The sequence below is a fragment of the Hyla sarda genome, chromosome 7, assembly GCF_029499605.1.
Source record: "Hyla sarda isolate aHylSar1 chromosome 7, aHylSar1.hap1, whole genome shotgun sequence".
Taxonomy (NCBI): Eukaryota; Metazoa; Chordata; class Amphibia; order Anura; family Hylidae; genus Hyla; species Hyla sarda.
Window position 1 is genome coordinate 116,425,492 of NC_079195.1, and position 23,551 is coordinate 116,449,042.

Here is a 23,551-nt window from a genome sequence, read left to right on the forward strand (position 1 = left end):
ATATATATATATTTATATATAAATAAATAAACCTTGGTCCTCATGTGAACACACATGGTTTTCTCCTTGTGGGATGTAGCTTGTGACCCAGACCCGAAACACCTACATGCTGATGTGCAAACCTCTGCTTCAGAGAATTATGCCTAACATATCACATTTTATATTAATAAGAACTGGTGAACTCCCACCCCCCAGTCCAGATGAAAGGTATTATATGCACTGTACACATAGGATCTCTTTGACTTGCTCCCTCCTCCCTCTTAGCTGCTGTCTTCTGTCCTCTGTCTTGGTGTTTGTTTTATTGGAGCCTGGGGTGTTCTTTTGATCAACTCAATCTCTCTCTGGCACATGAGTCCTGATTGGCTAAAGGGTTTAGAGGGAAAATCTTTAATTAAGTAGATAATCTCTTCTTAGTAGGTTTGCAGCTCCATTTCGCTACCCCCTTGGTTCTCACTTGGGATCCCTTACTGGTCCTGACTAAAACTTTGCTTCTAGCATCTCAGGGCTTCCCAGTGTTGGATTATGTTGTATATTGGCTCTCTGTTTATCATCTTCCTCCTGCTTCCAGTTCATTTTGGAAATACTTGGTAAGTACCAGTGAGTGTCATCTGATTCTTTTTATCTTTTGTATTAAGATAGGAACACCTATGTTGCTTTCATTCTCATATTAGAATATTGAGCAAACAAGAAAGGTATTTTCTTAATTTTGGTAAAATAATCAATAAAGGTTGGTACAAAATACAAATAAACTTTATAGATATATTCACTCTCATAGATAGCTAGACATACAGACAGATATTATCTTTGTGAAGTGTTGTGCTTCCACAAGAAATTACCTTTGTTATGTATAACTTCCTATTCTAATCTTTTAGAGTACAAATCTGCAAATCCGGGATACATTCCTTCCATCTCTCTCGCTTCTAGACACATGCTGGGTTTTTAGCATGTGATGTAGGGTCATGAAATGCAGACACCAGATTTGTTTTAAGTAAAAAAGACAATCCTTTCATTGGTGACTTATCTTGTCACTGCTTGTATTTCATATATGATTCTATATATTTTTATAACTAGTTTAAAGTTTTATTTTTAAGTATACTTATTGTATTTGTATGACTAGTTATTGGGGTGGAAAAAAAAATATATGTTAATGCAAAAGTTTTTTTTTAACAAATAATAATGTTTATATAAAACTATAATACTGTACATAAAAAATGCAATAAAAAGAAAAGGGTGATATAGAACATAAATCGGCCCCCAAAAAATACAATAAATAGATAGACAGACATATAGAAAGATAGATGAGTTAACAATGATGGACAAATGATGTTAGATTCATTTTTTAAATATTTACTTTAGGAATTTAGTATTCTCGTATGCAAATGTATGTGAAAAAATGTTTCATACACAGAATGAAAACAATTTGAAACATTCTTAAAATAGTTAAGAATAGAACTCAGAGATGTGTGGTACATAGTGCAGAGTAGAAATACACAGTTAATATCAATCAGCAGGTAAAGGGTTGACTATTGGCTTGTGTAAATGCTATGTACCATGGCATCCAGAAATAAGTAGAAGATGAGAATAAATTAGTACAATCTTTAATTCTCATGCTGACCATAAATATTATTTTTTTTTTTTTTTGTTTTTACCATAGAGGAGGCTGTGTACAAAAAATACATTTTCAAAAACTGTATGATTGTATTTAGTGAGGTATTGTGCATTTACATTCTATAGGTTTATTTATTTACTACAATTATCTAAATATTGATGACTAAGAAAATGTCAGAGTGCCAAAGATACGTTTTGGAACAGATTTAAATTGATCCGAACTGTTTTGTTTGACTGTTTTCATTCATGATTGTAAAACTGGTTGGATCGTTCATGGTAGTCGTTCCGTCTATGACATTTTATGATACAATACGTTAACATCTCTTTACGTAGGTGTTGGCAAGCATTACGACAGGACAGCCCAGACTTCATATTCTAAACAATATCATTAATACTGTATGTTCAATAATAAATTATTGAACAATACTAAATGCATCTGTTCATTAGCCATTATAATTACTACAATATGCTTTAATTGTACTTACTTTTCGATCTGTTCATTTTGGGTTAACTCTTTTTATGTCCTTAATAATTTCTTCACAAAAAATCACTATTCCATTTTTCTAAATCTCTAATGTCAGACTGTAACAACCTAATGAAGTTATGCACCAAACTAAGTTTGGATAATGTAGTAGGGTTAGTATTATGACACTAAATAATTAGACTATTTGCTTTGACATCTAGTGAAGTACAGATTACATTCCTAAATCTAATTTCTTTCTTTCTTTTTTTTTAACCATTTCATTTTGAGTTTAAGCTTTAAAGGATTATGTGGTAGTGTTAAATCTGGGCTAACTTCAATAAATAGGGGTTTCTACTAAACAATGACTCCATATCATAGGTCTCTGCTAAATTTATTGGTTATAATTAAATGTTATGGTTGTTTATACATTTTATGGTTATCTATAAATGTTCTCACTCAAGGTGAATACAGCATAAAATGGAGATTTGTCAGTCATGAACATATGATGACTGTGATGAATATGTAGTAGATTAAAGAACACCTACTTCATACATTTGCTGCTGTTTCCTAAGAAGAGTCTGGGATTTTATCCTGTCCATCCTTACAGTAGAAATCTTGTATATAAATCTCGAGACATAGGCTAATAAATCAGCCAGGATTGTGTTTTTTTTTATTTGTGCACACAAATGATCATGTTTCTTGTGTGTAGGACTTAAAATGATGTGACCCAGTAATAATAGTGGCCGCCACACACCAAGGTCTTTTGACTTGGCATTCCCACGGAGTTAAGCATTATTATTAGGATGGAATGTCTTGGAAATTTATGGAATCTGAGATTCTAAGTTGAAGTCACTTTTGTAATTAGCCTAAATGATCAGGATTCCACCTTAGGTCAAAATCCTTCAAGATAGGACATAAGCAGTAAATAATGGGCTTTGCATTCTTAGCTCATTCTATATACATAGGTATTTGCTTTTCTTAAAATGCATTAAAAATATTCTTCCAAGGGTTTTTTCTGAGCAGTTACTGCTTTTGGGACATTGGTTAAAGAGAAACAAATGTGATCAGCTTTTTTTCCGCAACAGCACCATTCTTGTTCATGGGTTGATTCTGGAATTGTGGCTCATCTTCAATTAATAATAATGATGAACGAGAATAAGTTGCAGTACTAGACACAATCCAGTGTGCATTATTATTATTATTATTATTTTTTTATTCAGGAGGCCCTATTATCATTATTACTATACTTTAGAAATGTATTATAACTTAACTTTTCCATGTTTCAATGATCCATGTTTTCCATGGTTCAGTGATCAACAAACTTAATGCTGAACAATGATTTTTGAGGGTAGAAAAGTATATATATTTTTTCCATCCATATGCATAGTTACATAGCTGATAAGGTTAAAAAAAGACCAAAAACCATCAAGTTCAACAATTAACCATACTGTATTAATCCAGAAAAAGGCAAAAAATGATTAAGAAGCTGATGCCAATTGCTGCATACTGGGGGAAAAATAGTTGTTTCTTCACAATAACAGCAGTTGTAACTGTAAAAGTAAGTGCCTTATCATATTTATTATGATGCAATAATAATCACTTACAACTCTTCCTGAAATTTATATATCTGCAATTTTGGTATGAATGTGAAGATATGCAGTGGTGTAAAGGATTTTTGCTTTAGTATAAGTGAACCTGAGCTTCCACGTATAATAATAATTCTAAAGGTGGTCAAATTACTCGGATATTGGCCAAATCCCCAAATTCCTACAATATATGTGTCAACCACCCCAAGCCCCCCTAAATATTAGGAAGAAAATTTCAACATGCTCAACTTTTTGTTCTCAAAGGAGATAATCCACCACCAGAAACAGTATGTCTGGCATTAGTTTATTTCCCTTTCTCTATTTAGAACACACACATTTTAAGCCAAGCCAAGTGAGCCTGTGTATGGAGGGCTTAGGGTGAATGCCTGTTGGCTGGTGACAGCTATCTAAGGTGTATAGACACCTATACCCTTTCCACTGACAAAAGATAAGACTTCCCTCAGTTTACGACTGTCATAAAATGCAGACTATCTTCTGGAAATCCAGATATGGTCATCCTGTGCTTTGGAAACTAAATGATAACAATCTGAGTTTTCCCAGAAGTATTTATGGTTTAGTGGCTGTGTCAAATGTTAGTGACCTTTTCTTTTTGTTGTTCCGTGTTTAGATTTTTTATCTATGTATCCTTTATGCTATCTCAGAGACTGCAGTATGTGAAGGCACATGTATTTACTCTTGCATTCAGTCTTTGGACATTTGCTACCTCCATAAGTTTTAATGCAAACATTAGGTACACCATAGAAATGCCAAATGTATTAGTGGTGCACAATGTATGATAGATTTTGAGCTTTCTGATAGACATTTTGGATACTTCCCTCTTTCTTCAGTCACTTCTTGGTCGTCTTGCTTTAAACACAAATAAGGTGGGTTTCAACCTGTCCCTCTTTCTCTAAGTGACATCACTTTTAGATACCATTTTCAAATTGATTAGTGAGGCAGAATATATGTCTAAAGATGTGAAAAAAATCTGGAGCAAATTATGCCAGTTTATTACCAAACGTGTGGCCAGAATTCTGGTGCAGTTTTCTTAGTAAATCTCCCCCAATTATGCATATCTATGGCTGAAATACTACCACAATCAAAGGAAGACAATTGTAGTACAACACAATCACTAACTACAAGTAATAAAAATGGTTCTACATGTGCCCAGTGATGTAGATCCATGAGGCAGCACACTGATTATTTACCATACACAACTACTAAGAGGGTTAGACTGGCCCATAAAAGTACTACAGGATTCTCCTGTGGCTCCAAACTGTGGCACAATAATGTAACCCTAATACAAAGCCTAAAAGATCTAGCAGAAGACAACCCCATTTAAAGCTGAATTAAAAAAAAAATCTTGATCCTTCCAGTACTTATCAGCGACTGTATACTACAGAGGAAGTTGAGTAGTTATTTTCTGCTCTCTGTTGACAGAGTAGGCTGGAACTGTCCAGAGTAGGAGCAAATCCCCATAGCAAACCTCTTCTGCTCTGGACAGTTCCTTACATGGACACAGGTGTTAACAGAGAGCCCTGTGGTCATCCTGAAAAGAACTACTCAACTTCCTCTGGAGCATACAGCAGCTGATAAGTATTGGAAGGATTAAGATTTTTATATAGAAGTAATTTAGAAATCTGTATAACTTTCTGGCACCAGTTGATTTGAAAAAAAAAATTCCACTGGAGTACGCCTTTAAAGGATACTTTTGTGAAACCTCAAAGAAATTATGCTTTTTTCAAATTCATTTCTTAGATTAATCTCCTGACAATAATATGATCATGGGTTACTGAAACCAATAATCATCTTAAATCTGTCTGCAAACCTGGAAGTACTTGTTCAATCTCCCTATGACATCACCATTGAAAAAAATAAGAATAACACAGTTACCATTTAGGTATGCTGAGTCCTCCCACATGACAATCTTTGTAGTCATTCTCTGCTCAATTGAGTAGATGAGGGTCCTACACAGGAACTATGCACTCAGAATATAGAAAAAGCAATAACAAAATGGGTTTTAATGGGCATTTTTACCCTTTGTGGTTATGTGTGTTTGGTATGGAATGTTATAGTTGCTATAGAAATTTAACATATGTAACTGTAACATAGTAACATAGTTCATAAGGTTAAAAAAAGGCCAGAGTCCATCTAGTTCAACCTATATCCCTAATGAGTCCCTACTGAGTTGATCCAGGGGAAGGCAAACCCTCATAATAGAGGTAAAAAATTCCTTCCCAACTCCAAATATGGCAGTCAGAATAAATCACTGGATCAACATGCTGTCCCTAAATATCAAGTATACATAACCATCAATGTTATTATTCTCCAAAAATGCATTCAGACCCCTTTTGAACTCTTTTACAGAGTTCACCATGACCACCTCCTCCGGGAGAGAATTCCACAGTCTCACTGCTCTTACAGTAAAGAACCCCCGTCTGTGCTGGTGTATCCTCTAGACGTAGAGGATACCCCCTTGTTATTGATACAGTCCTGGGTATAAATAGATCATGAGAGATATCTCTGTAAGGTCCCCTGATATATTTATACATAGTTATTGGGTCTCCCCTAAGCCTTCTTCTTTATAAACTAAATAACCCCAATTCTGATAATCTTTCTGGGTACTGTAGTCCTCCCATTCCCCGTATTACCCTGGTTGCCCGTCTTTGAACCCTCTCCAGCTCAACTATATCTTTCTTGTACACTGGTGCACAGTACTGTACACAGTATTCTATGTGTGGTCTGACTAGTGATTTGTACAGTGGTAGAATTATTTCCTTGTCGTGGGCATCTATGCCCCTATTGATGCACCCCATGATTTTATTTGCCTTGGCAGCAGCTTCCCAACACTGGTCACTACAGCTAAGTTTACTACTAACTAAGAGCCCTAAGTCCTTTTCCACATCAGTCGTCCCAAGTGTTCTCCCATTTATATATAACCCCGTCCCGGATTTTTCCTCCCCATGTGCATTACCTTAAATTTATCAGTGTTAACCCTCATCTGCTACTTCTCATCCCAAACCTCCAACCTATACAGATCCATTTGTAATAGTGCACTGTCCTCTATTGGGTTTACCGCTTTACAGAGTTTAGTATCATCTGCAAATATTGCTATTTTACTATTCAACCCCTCTACAAGGTCATTAATAAATATATTAAATAAATAAGGACCCAAAACTGACCCCTGTGGTACCCCACTAGTAACAGTCACCCAATCAGAATAAGTACCATTAATAACCACCCTCTGTTTCCTATCACTGAGCCAGTTACTTACCCACTTACACACATTCTCCCCCAGCCCAATCCTTCTCATTTTATGTACCAACCTTTTATGTGGCACCATATCAAATGCTTTGGAAAAACCAAATATACGAAAACCCTCAAACAATTTACATACATCAGAGGTTAAACTAACAGGTCTACAATTCCCTGGGTCACCTTTTGTCCCCTTTTTAAATATTGGCACCACATTTGCCATGCACCAGTCCTGGGGAACAATCCCTGTTACTATAGAGTCCCTGAATATTAAAAATAGAGGTCTGCCTATTACAATACTTAATTCCTTTAGAACTTGGGGCTGAATGGGGTTCATATGACAATTTAACTCAACTATATAAAGGACGTGTGTACAGTATGTCAGAAACTATGAGAATTCCAAAACTAAAAACATGTTTAATTTGTTGCTATAATATTATATAAATTTACTTGAACAAAAAATGACACTTTTGGTTGACTTAGCTGTTGGCTAAAAACAGTAAGAGCGGACACAGGGGTCTCTGCTGCCACCAATGTCCATGTCGGGAACTGCAGGGCTGCTCTCACAGATCACTATACTTCTAATGGCAAAATCCCTTATAATATACATTAGGGGTGGATAGCTATCACTTGTCCTGTGTACTCTGCAGCGTATTGATCAGTGAGTGTGTCAGGACCAGTACATGAGCAGCCCTTTGTCAGTTCTTACTGCTGCCAGACAACATCTAAATTAACATTAAACAAAACTGTAAATTTAAATAAAGTAATCTAATTTTATTAAAACAATTAATTAAACAATCAGCCTCCAGAATACCCTTTTAAAGTTGGTTCTCAAAACTTGTATGGTTTTCATCATAGAGGCAATGCAAACAACTGTTCTAATATTTAGATTATTGCAACATTTTATATAATAAGTTACATTTAAAAATGTATATTTCTTTTGGTTCTATGCACATAGCATGGTCACGTGAACAGAATCTGCATATTAATGGTTCTGCTTCTAGGGAAGAAAATGTCTGCAGAACATTATGTGTTAGAACATGCCATTCTATTTTCTTGCAGGTTTTCATGTAAAACCCCTTTGTGCTTCTATATAATATGTGAGAATTATGGAAGCACAATATGGGCCCATAGTAAGAGCTATACATGCACTACATATGTTGAGCTCCACTAAACACATTGCGGTGTATTAGATGTTGCAGTGTATTATAAGGCATTCTAATTAGTATTAAATGGCAAAACTCTAAGTGTCAAAGTTCTTCCAGTCCTAGTCAATCAGTAGACTAAGTCCCTATAAAAAAAAACTTTATTTCTTTATCTACGTGTCTGTATTCAAACACATACGTAAATAGCCCAGTTTAAAGCAGCTGTTGACAAGATTGTCTCAACTGTTTTGTAGGCAATTGAAATTGTAAGTTTATTTGGATTGTACAATAGGGAAGATTGACAGATTCCTTACACCAGCATTTTTCCTGAATTTATAACTTTTTATCCAGAACAAATTTGCTGGTGTCAGCTGAACACAGTCCACATTGAGAAATGCCCAATTTAGATAAGGACGCTGCTGATTTTAAAAAGGCATGAGTGATCACAGACTGGGCTAATGTGTTTGCCCAGACCTGGAAATTCTTGTAGTAATTGTGTTAATTGGACATGAGAATGAACATAAAGAGGAACAGAGATAGAGAGTGGAATTTATTCTTGAGCAGGAAACTTAGAGGTCCTATGCGTTGCACAGTCTTGTCTAGACAAGTGTGCTTTCACAGTATTCTTAAAATCCATTCCAAAATGTATCTTCATTCATCAAGAATATATGTACGAAAACTACTTACAACACCAATGTGCTTTCATATAAGGCAGGTTAATGGTGTACTTTACCAATGTGCTTTCATATAAGGCAGGTTAATGGTGTACTTTACATGAGTTCTTCTGTAGACAATTAGCAGATTAGAAATCCAGCAGTCCATAAATGTTTGTGTATGTGAGGTCTAAAACAAGGACATTTGGTCTCTTCAAAGCTATCCATTCACTTTAACATAGTCCAATTGCAGATTAGGGAGCATTGGTATTAACACCACAGTTCCTTCACTCTTAGATCCACTTCATACCAGGTGAGTCTGGGTTTAGAGTTAATAGGATTATGATAATGTTGACTGGTCACTACCATCAATGTTTTTCCACATGTTCTTTATCTCTTTTTGTCCTGTGGTATCAGAGGTTACCTCTTCAAATTAATCCCCCTGGTATCCTGTTTGGTCCTAAATGCCTTAGGAATACAGCCCTTAGCATTTCCCAACCTAAATACATTTGGTTTGAAGAGGTCAGATGAAGTGCTTGGAATAGTGTCTGAATGGAAACTCACACCAGAATTATGCAGGTCTGCAATGGCTGTTCCCCTTCTTTCAATTTCCAGTTTTAGAAAAGCTCCATAGAAATGGTTACCAAGTAACATCAAAAATACGTAGCGTTCGGGTTTTAATTTTAAGCCTCTTCGTAATTAAATGCTATTTGGAACCGGATTTGAGACAAGAGTTTGACACAACGGAAAATGTTGAAGCCCAACCAAAAAGTTACAGCCTTTGCATCATCTACATGCGCGTTGTATAACTCCAAGCCCTGTGGCCCAAGATGAAAATCCCATGAAAAGAATTAGTCATTCAGATCCAAAGCCACTCATAACAAGATATTGTCTCATATGATGGGGCACTTTGAATGTAAATTCTCAAATATGATGTGTAGAACTATTAATTTTCACCTATAAAATGTCACTTAGATTTTCAATAAAATTAATACAATGTCCAGCTTCTTAAAACCCTGGAAATTATCAAGTATCTCTAGCTAAACTACACATTTGCCTGTTACAGGGGAAATATTGTTTTACATAATGCATGATGTTTAAATAAATAGACAATCATGTAATACATGGCTTGGTCTAGTCTGCCACAGTTGGATCAGATCTTTTTTAAGGCAAACCTGGGCTAAACACCACTATATAAGTATATGGGGGTCACTAAACTCACATTTAAGACTTTGTGAGAAATAGCTACTTTATTTTAACATGCTTGTTCCTTTGGTCCTGCTTTTCCTCTCTATAAAGGCCTTCCCAACGGAGATTCTCTGATGACCATATGTCCTATCATATAAAAAGTGGTTGTATTGCCATACAGTATTTATATCTCTTATTATTTACATAGTGGCAACGTTTACATTTTTACCACCATAAAGAAGTATCCTAACAATCTGATAACTGGCAGGATTCACCCAGAATAATGTATATTATCAGCTTAAGGCTCAGTTGACATCTGAGTTTATAATGGAAGCCAATATGCTGTGATGGACCCATTGCACAACAGACACCAGCAGTGACCAGTGAACACTACCATATATTGGGCTCTACTGGGTTCTATCAACATATATCTGCTGTTTTGATAGGGAAATTGGTGCTGAATGTAATGCTATTTTACCATCAAAGCAATGGCATCTGCACTGGAGAACAGAACAGTTTTTAATTTCCCTATCAGAATGTCGATTCACTAAAGTATACCTGTCACTAGAATAAACTTTGAGACATATGAAAAGTTTTCATTGGTCGGGGTCTGACAGCTCAGACCCCGACCAATCACTAGAATGAGAGGGGAGAGAGGAGCGCTGCTGCACACTTCTCTTTCCGCTCTGTATCTATGTGACAGAGATGGCCCATAGGCTTATATTATGTGACCATCTCAGTCACATGACACAGAGCCAGGAGAGAACTCTCTAAGAATACACTTCTCCCAGTTCATTCTCCTCATCGGTTTGGGTCTGAGTGTTTAGACCCTGACTAAAACCCAAGCTCAGCCTTATGGCCTGGAGATTAAATATCTGGTTTACTTACCCATATAAAATGTTGAAAAGTTAAAATTTTTGTTACCTATGCTAATATACATTTCTTGCAGTATTAGCATATAACTCTGAAGTCCTGAATTATTCTTTAAAGTATTTGTTTGCCTTTAGAGAACCTAATTTTATAATGAATACCCTGAAAGGTCATAACACCTATAAAAAAGTTTTTACAAAGGTTATTATGTAAAATTGGCCCATTACCAGGAATACACCTTGATCAATGTGTGATCAGTGGGGGTTGGTCCCCAAGACATCCAACAAACAGCTGGATAAACGACCTGCAATATTGTTTTTTAGGCACATTGACCATGTATATACATATGTATGTGCCAAACTCTCACTACTACTAAGAGCAACCATAATAGAAACATAGAATGTGTCGGCAGATAAGAACCATTCAGCTCATCTAGTTTGCCCAATAATCTGAATCCTATCAATAGTCCCTGGCCCTATCTTATATGAAGGATAGCCTTACGCCTATCCCATGCATGTTTAACCTCTTAAGGACTCCGGCGTACCTGTACGCCCTGCGCCCGGTCGCCGTATAAAACGCGGGGTCACGCCATGACCCCGCATCATACCGGGTCAGTCCCGGTGGCTAATGACAGCCGGGACCCTGGGCTAATAGCGTGGGGCACCGATCGTTGTGTCGCGTGCTATTAACCCTTTAGACGTGGCATTCAAAGTTTATCACCGCTTCTAAAATGAAAGTAAAAGCTTCCCGGCAGCTCAGTCAGGCTGATCGGGACCGTTGCGGGTAAATCGCGATGTCCCAATCAGCTAGAACGCTTGAGCAATCGACCGCCGATTACATTGATCTTTGCATGGCAATGATCTGTGTATAAGATCGGTATGTGCAGTGAAATAGCCACCAGGGGGGCTATAACACTGCAAAAAAAAAAAGTGTGAAAAAAAAGTTAATAAAGATAATTTAACACCTTCCCTAATAAAAGTAAGAATCACCCCCCTTTTCCATAAAAAAAAAAAAACCTGTGTAAATAAAAATAAACATGTGGTATCTCCACATGCGGAAATGTCCGAACAATAAAAATATATCGTTAATTAAACTGCACGGTCAATGGCGTACGCGCAAAAAAAGGCCAAAATAGCGTATTTTTGGTCACTTATTATATAATGATAAAATGAATAAAAAGCGATTAAAAAAAAGTCCGATCAATATAAAAATGGTACCGATAAAAAAATTCAGCTCACGGCACAAAAAATGAGCTAACATACTGGCCCGTATGCGGAAAAATAAAAAAGTTGTAGGGGTCAGAAGATGAAAATTTTAAACATATAAATTTTCCTGCATGTAGTTATGATTTTTTTCAGAAGTACCATATATACTCGAGTATAAGCCGACCCGAAGATAAGCCGAGGCCCCTAATTTCACCCCAAAAACCCAGGAAAAGTTATTGACTCGACTATAAGCCTAGGGTGGGAAATACATCATCCCCCCTGTCATGATCCCGTCATTAACAACCCCATCATCATCACCCTGTCATCATCCAGACCCCCATCATCATCACCCTGTCATCATCCAGACCCCCGTCATCATCACCCTGTCATCATCCAGACCCCCGTCATCATCACCCTGTCATCATCCAGACCCCAGTCATCATCACCCTGTCATCATCCCCCTCGTCATCATCCCCCCCCCCTTCATCATCACCGCCTGTCAATCCCTTCAATCAGTGGTCTTCAACCAGCGGGCCTCCAGATGTTGCAACACTATAACTCCCAGCATGCCCGGACAGCCATCGGCTGTCCGGGCATGCTGGGAGTTGTAGTTTTGCAACATCTGGACGTCTGCAGGTTGAAGACCACTGCCAGGCCTTCGTCATCATCCAGACCCCCCTTTAGTTTTCTACTCACCTCCCCTCGGTGGGAAAGAAGGGTGAGCTGATCCGGGCCATCTATGCTGCAGGGACCGTCCGGTGGGGAGGGTTAGTCGTTCCAGGCTGTCCATCTTCCCCAGGAGGCCCTCTTCTCCGCTCCGGGCCGGCCCGGACTAGTGACGTTACCTTGACGACGACGCACAGGGACGTTCATGCGCAGGGACGTCCCTGTGCGTCGTCGTCAAGGCAAAGTCACTAGTCCGGGGCCGGCCCGGAGCGGAGAAGAGGGCCTTGCGGTGAAGATGGACAGCCCGGAATGACTAACCCTCCCCACCGGACGGTCCCTGCAGCATAGATGGCCCGGACCAGCTCACCCTTCCTTCCCACCGAGGGGAGGTGAGCAGAAAACTAAAGGGGGGTCTGGATGATGACGAAGGTCCGGCAGTGTCCGATGGCTGTCCGGGCATGCTGGGAATTGTAGTTTTGCAACATCTGGAGGTCCGCAGGTTGAAGACCACTGAGAAGGGATTGACAGGTGGAGAGTTCACTCGAGTATAAGCCGAGGGGGGGGGGGGGGCATTTTCAGCACGGAAAATCGTGCTGAAATACTCGCCTTATACTCGAGTATATACGGTAATACAAAATCAAACCTATATAAATAGGGTATCATTTTAACCATATGACCCACAGAATAAAGATAAGATTTTTACTGCGTAGAAACGGAGGCCCCCAAAAGTTACAAAATTGAATTTTTTTCTTCAATTTTGTCGCACAATAAAAATTTTTTCCTCTTCATCGTGGATATTTTGGTAAAATGACTAATGTCACTGCAAAGTAGAATTGGTGGCGCAAAAAAAAATAATAATATGGAATTTTAGGTGCAAAATTGAAAGCGTTATGATTTTTAGAAGGTGATGAGGAAAAAATGAAAATGCAAAAACGGAAAAACCCTGCGTCCTTAAGGGGTTAAACTTCTTCACTGTATTTGCAGTGACCATTTCTGCAGGACGGCTATTCCATGCATCCACTAATCCTTCCACTAATCTCTCTGTAAAGTAATATGTCTTGATATTACTGCAGAAACCATTGTCCCTCTAATATTTATTTGCCCCTTTCCCCCTCAATATGTATTCTCAGAAAACCACTATACCACACATAGGACTGTCTTATTCCTGATACTATAGAAGGTAACTTGGATAGAGTAATGTAGTAATGTTTAACAGAAGTTGAACATGATGAAGCAGAGTTGAAAGCTAAGCATTTTTTTATTCTTACGAAGAAAAACACATTATTTTCTGTAGGTTTTTATTAAAAATGTTGCCTTCTTTTGCACCTACAGACACTTTCAATGTGAGATTTGTCTCTCTATAGTTTTATATAACCTATATCAGTCTGTCCTGCAAACTACCTATTGGGTGCTGTTCTCTCTTTCTCCAGCCTGCATGAGCTGTCCTCCAAGGTTTCTCTCCCACTGTGCACACTTTGAGCTGGTATTATTTCCTATTGCCATTAAGATTATCGCTACTGGCAATACCATTGCCCTCTGTAAACAGGTCATATGTGACCAACAGTGATTATTTTCATAAGCCACGCAAATGTTCCAGCAATCGATCATACGTCCCTGCTGTATTGTTGATCAAGACTCCTTATGGCTCACATGCAGCTCATCAGCTCATGTAAAAGGGCCCTATGGCTCATTTACACTGGCTTATGATTTGCTCATTTCTGACACTACTGTATAATTGCCTATTGTAAATAAAAATGATCAACCATAAAAAATAACAAATCAATTATTTCACTCTCCAAATGTTCATTTTTTGGCAACATGCTCTATAAATATAAATGCTGCTGACAATGGGGGACATTTATCAAAGCATTTAGCAGATTTTTTTGCTTAAAATTGTCACAAAAAAGACGCAAGTGCGACTACTCTAAGCAAAAAAAAAAAAATCTTGCTTACCGAAGCAAAAAGTGATTTTTGACTTGCAGTGGTCAGAGATTTATCAAGTGCGAAAGTCGCAAAAAAGTCACATGGCATGAAAAACCTACTAAATTTACTCCAGCTCAGACATGGAGCAGAAAAAGCCACTACCAAAGCAAAAAATTAAAAATATTTGCTTACATGAAAGAAATTTATCAACAGGCTAAAACCAGTTGATAGATAAGTCGCACATAAGCAAAAAAAAAATTTAAGAAAAAAATAACTAAAAAAAGGAATACATAAGCAAACATTGATAAATGGCCCCCATTGATGTTATGTATCTAGCATAAATTCTTTAAAAACCTCTTTTAAAAAGTTTAAAACAAATTCTACCCAATAAACTCCATTTCCCTACTTATAAGTGTCTCCAGCAGCCCTCATCTTTGGACATCATCTACACTAGCTTCTAGCTAACCTTCTTTCCTTCCTATTTGGTGCTGGTCAGTTACACCCTGACCCCTGCTCCAAAACCACATGTCCCTGTTAGCAGCACAGGGTACTGTTTGGGCAGTTTGCAGGCTAGAGAAAGTGGAGTGAAAAAACAGATATAAAGCTACCAACATTTATGGCCACATAAATGTGTATACATGAAAAAAATGTTTAATCTGGCTATTAAGTGATACTTTTGTTTTTATGGTTAAGGTTAACTTGGGATTCCAGTATTCAACAATTTTGTGGGCATACTGTGAAGATAAAAAAAAATATATGATACTTAGCCATTCCTGACTCTCTGAACTCTCCTTCCAGTAACTTCTGATCCCCCGCTCATCATCGATTGTTTCTATGTCTGAGCCATTTCAGCAGGACCTGCCTGCTCAGTCATTCATTGCCCACAACAGTGTCCCATCTCACTTGTTGATTGCCAATAGCCAAGAGGAGAAAAGGAAAGTGCAGGCACTGCTGGTGGCCCAGTGCTGCAGGCCAAATATGACTATTGTAGTAAGCAGTGAACTTATGTGGGTCACAAAACTTTATAGGTAGTGCTCTTTTCATGAAAGAAGCCAGGTATAGACAATGGCCCTGATTTACTAAGAGTGGAGTGTAGGTTTCTTTGTGGGTTTTAATTCCTACTATTTTTTTCCCACAGTATTTACTAAGGTTTCCCTACATGTTCCACTTTCCCTACATTTTTGCTTTTTTTTTTTACACATGCTCTGATCCGTCTGGTTTTCCTCAGATGAAATCCACCACATTTTCTGTGGAAACCTTAGTAAATATGTTGGGTGTTTGTGAAAATGTCGGGAACACGCACCGTTTCAGTGACCACGCTCCCTTTTCCTGACGGCCACGGCCCTTTTTAGGGTTTTCTTAGTAAAATGGAGAGTTAGTCAGGTTTTTTTCAATTCTGGCGCAAATTCTGGCACAAATTCTGGTGCAGAAAGAATTTCTGGTGCAATGTGCCAGAATCTGGCGCACAACCCGACAAAACATGTCGGGTTTGCAATAGTAAATGAGAGGCAATGTCCAAGATAACAATAATTCAAAGGCACTCACCAGATGTAAAGTGACTTCATGCTTTTATTCCATTATAGTCATGCAGGTTGCTGAAACGTAGCTCCTCTGTAACACTGTTTGTGATAGAATAAATTTAAAGGAGTACTCCGGTGCAAAACATCTTATCCCCTATCAAAAGGATAGGGGATAAGATGTTAGATTGCGGGGATCCAGCCGCTGGGGACCCCCACGATCACCAGCACGGCACACGGTCATCCGCGCACGGAGCAAACTCTGCTCCGTGCTGGAAGACTGGCAACTACAGCTGCCCCACCCCCTCCATTCAGGTCTATGGGAGGAGGCGTGGCGGCTACGTACTAGCCATCACGCACCCTCCCATAGACATGAATGGAGGGGGCATGGCGTGATCTCCAGGCCGGCAGCAGTGACATCCAGAACACGGGAGCGTGGAGCTCCCATGTTCATGATGTTACACCACGCCCACTTCATTCATATCTATGGGAGGGGGTGGGACGGCTAGTGCCGTCACGCCTTCTCCCATAAAACTGAATAGAGGGGCAGCTGTAGTCGCCAGTCATCCGGCACGGAGCGGCACCGTGCACAGATGACCGTGTGCCGCACTGACGATCACGGGGTCCCCAGGGGCAGGATCCCCGTGATCCCTTTAACTTTTTGCAATTTTGGACAACAGTGTGTTGCAGTTATCCATTTTTCTACACTGGAAGCTTCTGACCAGGACTCATATGCACCCAAGCATTCTTTTTTTTTTTTTTTTTTGTGAATGAGCTGCTTTTCAGAAATATTATCTTTTAAGGATAGTATAATCTTACATTGTACTTGCTTCATCATGTTTTTGTTTGACTTACCTCTGAGAAGTTGTGTAGTACTTTTATTGTAAATGTGGTGTAGTCTCAGCAACTACTTGGCTCCTCCCTCTTTCCCAGGATAATGCATCATCCTCCTCTGTCTCAAGAGGCTTGTCTGGAGCTTGTCTGTGAGTTTTAGCCCAGTTCCTTGAGTGATGTCATCATCTCTGACCAGCCCCTAGAGCTTAAATTGCCATCTTCCTGTCATATTATTATTTTTTTTTTATCTGATGTCTGAATAAGCTTTATCTCCATGGTTCATTTTACAATATGTTTTGGATTATTTACTTTTTGTAATATCTAATGTGTTTCCCTTTCTTCACTGTAGGACTATGACTTTAAAGATTTATTGATATTTACTACAGTTCATTCTTTTTACAGTGTCACTCATCATCACATACCACACAACATACTTACCTCCATGCTGAATAAAAGAATTTTTTGTATTGTAATGCTCCTCCTTTTTTCCTATGAATATACCTTTGGCAATGGCTCAATCTTTTTCTTCAGATCACTATGGGGGTTTGCAACATTTGAGGTGTGCAGGTTTTTGAAGATGGCAAACAAGTACCATTAGGGAAATTTATCAAAACTTGTACAGAGAAAAAGTTGTGCAGTTGCCCATAGCAACCAATCAGATTGCTTCTTTTATTTTTCAGGGGCCTTTCTAAAAATGAAAGAAGCAATCTGAATGGTTGTTATGGGCAACTGCACCACTCTTCCTTTACGCAGATTTAAAAAAATCTCCTACCATGTCCATTTTAAACTTTGCGATGTAAACCTCTCACCAATATATATAGTTATCTTGCGTGGCACACTTAAGACTAGATACAAATTTTTAAGGCTGATGTACCGTTAATCTTGGTCAAATTTGCCACATGTTTCAAGGTCCTCTGACTACTTTCCTTGGCCAAGGTGTTGCTTTAGTTAATTCAGGGTCATCAGGGGCATCCTTGTTGGCCTTAACCTCTTCAGGACACAGGGCATATGGATACGCCCTGCATTCCGAGTCCTTAAGGACTGAGGGCGTATCCATACGCCCGTGAGAAATCCGGTCCCCACCGCTAGCTGGTTGGGGACCGGAGCCGGATGCCTGCTGAAATCATTCAGCAGGCACCCTGGCACATTGCCCAGGGGGGTCCTGAGATCCCCCCCCCCCCCATGTCGGCGATTGGAGAAAATCGCATGTCAATTCAGACATGCGATTTTCTCCAATTCCGGGCTGATCGGGTCTCTGGTGACCCGATCACCCGGAAAATAGGGCTGATCGGAGTTGTCAGCAACAGCCCTGATCAGCCTAAAGGAATGGAGTGAGATCGCAAAGCTGCGATCTACTACTATCCCCTGCCATTACTCAGAACGGAGTTCTGACCAATGGCAGCGCAGGACAGGGGGTTGCCATGGCAACCCCTTGTTCTGCCCGCCCCTGGATGTCGAGGGGCTCTGGGAAGAAGATGGAGGCCGTACCTGCAGGAGAAGATGCCTGGGGACCTGGGATCTTCGCTGGAGCCTGCAGGATCCTGATCAGGTAGGGAATCGACAGTGGGGGGGGGGGGGATTGAAAGTGAAAGTAAATCGATCTTTACTGTGGCAACCACTAGGGGGGCCAAACTGCAACTCCCAGCATGCCCAGACAGCCAAAGGCTGTCTGGGCATGCTGGGAGTTGTAGTTTTGCAACATCTGTTAGAGTGGTGCCCAAACAGTAGCCCTCCAGATGTTGCCAAACTACAACTCTCAGCATGCATGGGAGTTGTAGTTCTGTAACATCTGTCCCTTCAGATTTAGCAATTTTCATGACATTTTTGAAAATTGCTGCTCTACTTTGAAGCCCTCTAATTTTTTCAAAAAGCAAAAGTATGTCCATTTTATGATGCCAACATAAAGTGGACATATTGTGTTTGTGAAAAAAAATAAAATGTATTGGGAATATCCATTTTCCTTACAATTAGAGAGCTTCAAAGTCAGAAAAATTCAAAATTTTCATGAAATTTTGGGATTTTTCACCAAAAAAGGATGCAATTAACGCCGAAAATTTACCACCAAAATAAAGTAGAATATGTCACGAAAAAACTATCTCAGAATCAGAATATTCGGTAAAAGCGTTTTCGCGTTATTAATTCGTAAAGTGACGGTGGTCATAATTGCGAAAAAGGGCTCAGTCCTTAAGGTGAAAAAGGGCTGCGTCCTTAAGGGGTTAAGCAATTGAACCCCAGTCGAAACAAGATATGCTAAATAGTTCTTGTGGAAATTTGTCTTGCTTGCTGTTGTACTTCTGGGTCAGTTGGTACACTGTAGAATGTCATTGATGAAATACCAAATATGCCACCTGTCATCCAGTCTTGATACACTCTTGATACCATGGTTGAGAAACAGCCAGTAGGTGCTGGGCCCTAACAATCTTCCCGTAGTCAAAGACAATCAAGTCCCCATGTTTAATGATGACCGGCAAATATTGCCTTCTAATGTGCAGAGGAGAGGTCAACACATTATCTGAGAGCTGATTGCAAGATGACCACCATGTGTTATTACGTTATTGGTCACATGTCAGGGGCCAGCTGTTCCTATGGAAATGATTAAGTGTATATTTGCATATTTAAAGGGGTACTCCTGAGGAAAAAAAAAATTTTCAAATCAATCGGTGTCAGAAAGTTATTTGTAAATTACTTCTAATAAAAAAAATCTCAAGCCTTCCTCTACTTATCAGTTGTTGTATGCTCCAGAGTAAATTGTGTAAGTACTGTGTATTTTCTGTTGACAGCTCTCCAGAGTATGAGCAAATCCTCATAGCAAACTTCTCCTGCTTCTCCCTCTCTCTTAACACATCATCCTCTGCTTTCTCAGGAGGCTTGGCTGGATCTAACACTAAGATGTAGCTCCAACCCCTGAGTGAGGTCACCACCTTTGACCAGCCCCTACAGCTACATCACCATCTCCCTGTCATATACATATATATCTTTATTGGGACATTTATTGTGTTTACAGCTAGTTGTCTTGTGACAAACAATGCCCCAGGCTGAGGAGCAGGCAGGGAATGAATAGCATGTGCTGCACGCTTACTAATTATGCAATAATCTGCTGTGAAACAAGATGTTCCTGTGCAGAGACAAGTGGGCAACTTCAACACTGACTTCAGAATACTAACTGTATTAACATATTAAGTTTGCTAATATTTATCAATTATGTAATTTTTACTTATGAAAATGGAAAAATCTATGAATATTTAATGCTATGTTAGGGTAGGGTCACATGGAACGTGGCCGCTGCCGCTGCCCCTGCTCCCTGAGCTAGGCCAAGAACAGCCATGATGGGTACGAGTACATTGTGCATGCGCAGAGCAACTCGCAGAAAACAGTGTGGCTGCTTTAAGCGTCAGATCGTCGCTATAATCAGGCACAGCTGGAGGCACACTGTAGGGTCCATCATCGGTGGATCCACAGCGTAAAATGCTCTTTGAATCCGTTCTGTGTCACCTTACCCTTAGGGTGCGTTCACACGCTAGCAACTAGCAACAGGTTTGCCGCTGCAGGAAACCCATTGCGAGTTACGCTACCATTCATTTAAATGGGTCAACGGACACTCCGCAAATCTGACACTATTGCGGACTGTCTGTGGACCCATTTAAATCAATGGTAGCGTAACTTGCAACTGGATTTCCGCAGCGGGCAACCAGCTGCTAGTAATAGCGTGTGAACGCACCCTCATACAGTAATTTAGATGTATAAAAGTATCTAACATTTTCAAACATTAAAGTGTCCCAGTCATTTGACATGTCATTGAGACATGTCAAAAGTTTCGATCAGACAAATTCTGGGTGTTCAGACCCTCAATCTCGGTCCAGTTGCAAGAGATATGCTCCATTATATTTCTATGGAGCCTGTCTCCTAACATTGGATGGAGATCCCAGCAAGCTGGGGAGTGCAGCGCACAACCTCGAGCTTTCCCCCATTCTAAAGATCGGTGAGTGTCTGAACATCCAAACCCCAATTGATCTAAGCTTTTGTTATAGTCTTTGTGGCATTCCAAAAATTCTATAAAATTCGGGAATCCATACACACGTACACAGATACATCTGTCTGTCTAAAATAGAACAAGTGAATGAAAATTCCTGTCATGGTCTGAATGATGAAGCTGAGGTTTGTTTCTTTCAATTAATGGTTTGCTCTGACTCTTGCAGGTCAGTGAACAATTTTCTGATGACTGGCCCCAAGGTAAGAGACATTCCTTTGATCTACACGTAGACTTTGTAAAATGATTTCTGGCCTGTGCAAGATCTTATTTGTAATTAGCAGCAAGGTTATGGCCTTGTCTAAACTAGAACTGTACAGTTATAAATGCAGATTAATGCAGAATATCAATATTTACTGTAATTGCTGCAATAACTAAAAACAAGGTATGTTTAATTGAGGACCTAAAGTGGACATTACTTTAAATGGTCACTGTTGTTTAACCCCTTAAAGAGTACCTGCCACCAAATAAAACTTTTAATATAGTGTTTCTTTTGAAATTAGCAGACTCTTTCCCATTCACTTGCATTTAAAATTATCAACATATGTTTAAAATGTAATATAACAAATGGCCACTAGGTGGCTCTGTTCTGTTCCCTGCCACAATCAATACAGTGAGTTTGGTCTCCTCCCGGCCTGGCAGGAGTTCAAACTCAGGAAGTGCTTCTCTACGCTGAGCTTGATTGACAGCTGCACAGAAAGTGAAAGCTCCACAGATTCTCACAGAAAGCTGCAGGTCTGAAACATGCACAGAGCCTGAAGTCTTCTATTCATCACAGCACTGCAACTATGTGAGGGCAGAAGTCATCCCCCAGCAGGCTTAAGTGATGTCACGCCTGCTAGGAAATTGTACTATGTGAGCAAGAAGAAAGGTATGATACACAGCTTTTTAAAGCTCTGACATTTTTTTTTGCGTGCTGGAGGGGTATTAGGAGTTGTTAGGGAACATAGCCTGAGTTAGTTTAGAACAGTGTATTTGGTGACAGGTACTTTTAAGGACTCAGGGTTTTTCAGTTTTTGCACTTTTGTTTTTTTCCGCCGCACCTTTTTGCACCTACAGACTGTCACGAGCCGGCTGGCAGGTAGTGGATCCTCTGTGCCAGAGGGGGATTGGCGTGGACCGTGCTAGTGGATCGGTTCTAAGTCACTACTGGTTTTCACCAGAGCCCGCCGCAAAGCGGGATGGTCTTGCTGCGGCGGTAGTGACCAGGTCGTATCCACTAGCAACGGCTCAACCTCTCTGGCTGCTGAAGATAGGCGCGGTACAAGGGAGTAGACAGAAGCAAGGTCGGACGTAGCAGAAGGTCGGGGCAGGCAGCAAGGATCGTAGTCAGGGGCAACGGCAGGAGGTCTGGAACACAGGCTAGGAACACACAAGGAAACGCTTTCACTGGCACGATGGCAACAAGATCCGGCGAGGGAGTGAAGGGGAAGTGAGGTGATATAGGGAAGTGCACAGGTGATAACACTAATTGGAACCACTGCGCCAATCAGCGGCGCAGTGGCCCTTTAAATCGCAAAGACCCGGCGCGCGCGCGCCCTAGGGAGCGGGGCCGCGCGCGCCGGGACAGGACTGACGGAGAGCGAGTCAGGTACGGGAGCCGGGGTGCGCATCGCGAGCGGGCGCTACCCGCATCGCGAATCGCATCCCGGCTGGAGGCGGTATCGCAGCGCCCCGGGTCAGTGGATCTGACCGGAGCGCTGCAGTGAGGAGAGTGTAGCGAGCGCTCCGGGGAGGAGCGGGGACCCGGAGCGCTCGGCGTAACACAGACCCATATGAGGGCTTGTTTTTTGCACCACCATTACTTTGTAATGACATCCATCATTTTAAGCAAAAATATTTAGTACATTTTGGGAGCTTCCATTTCTACGCAGTGCACTTTTCGGTAAAAATGACACCTTATCTTTATTCTGTAGGTCCATATGATTAAAATTATACCCAACTTATATAGGTGTGATTTTGTTTCACTTCTGGTGAAAATTATAACTGTTTGCACGAAAATTAGTACGTTAAAAAATGTCCTCTTCTGACATACAGGGCATTATGAGGGCTCATTTTTTGCGCCATGATCTGAAGTTTATATCGGTATTATTTTTGTTTTGATAGGACTTTTTGATCGCTTTTTATACTTTTTTTATGGTATACAAAGTGACCAAAAATACGCCATTGACCATGCAATTTACTTAACATTCATTAATATTTAATAACAATAATTAATGTTTTTATAGTTTGGACATATGTTTATGTTTATTTTTGTTTACATAGAGGACTATTACATGCAATCTTCTGATTGCATACACTGATCAATGCTATGCCATAGCATAGGATTGATCAGTGTTATCTGCACTCTGCTGCTGGATTTCAGGCATGGAGCAGTAGATCGCCGATCGGACACCGAGGAGGAAGGTAGGGACCCTCCTCGAGTCTTCTCTGCTGATCGGGACACCGCAGTTTTACCGTGGTGGTGCTGGGAAGCATTTTTTACAATTTAGACGCGGCGATAAACTTTGATCACTGCCTCTAAGGGGTTAATACAAGGTATCACTGCGATCGGTGGTGTCCGGTTTTAGCCACATGACCCTGCGTTATAGCAGGAAAGCGGGTGCAGGAC

The 23,551-nt window shown here is 40.0% G+C and overlaps 1 protein-coding gene across 3 annotated transcripts in view; it reads left to right on the forward strand.

Moving 5' to 3' along the window:
* The first annotated feature begins 245 nt into the window (after positions 1-245).
* The window catches only part of WNT8B (Wnt family member 8B), a 67,751-nt gene continuing 44,445 nt past the window's right edge, over positions 246-23,551 (forward strand). The window contains exons 1-2 of one of the 3 annotated variants that reach the window (XM_056530519.1): positions 246-597; positions 21,110-21,143. In XM_056530519.1, coding sequence (XP_056386494.1) covers positions 21,129-21,143 — 15 coding nt within the window. In that variant the 5' untranslated portion in view covers positions 246-597; positions 21,110-21,128. The remainder of the gene's footprint in view (positions 598-21,109; positions 21,144-23,551) is intronic. The other 2 variants (XM_056530518.1, XM_056530521.1) reach the window with 2 other exon arrangements.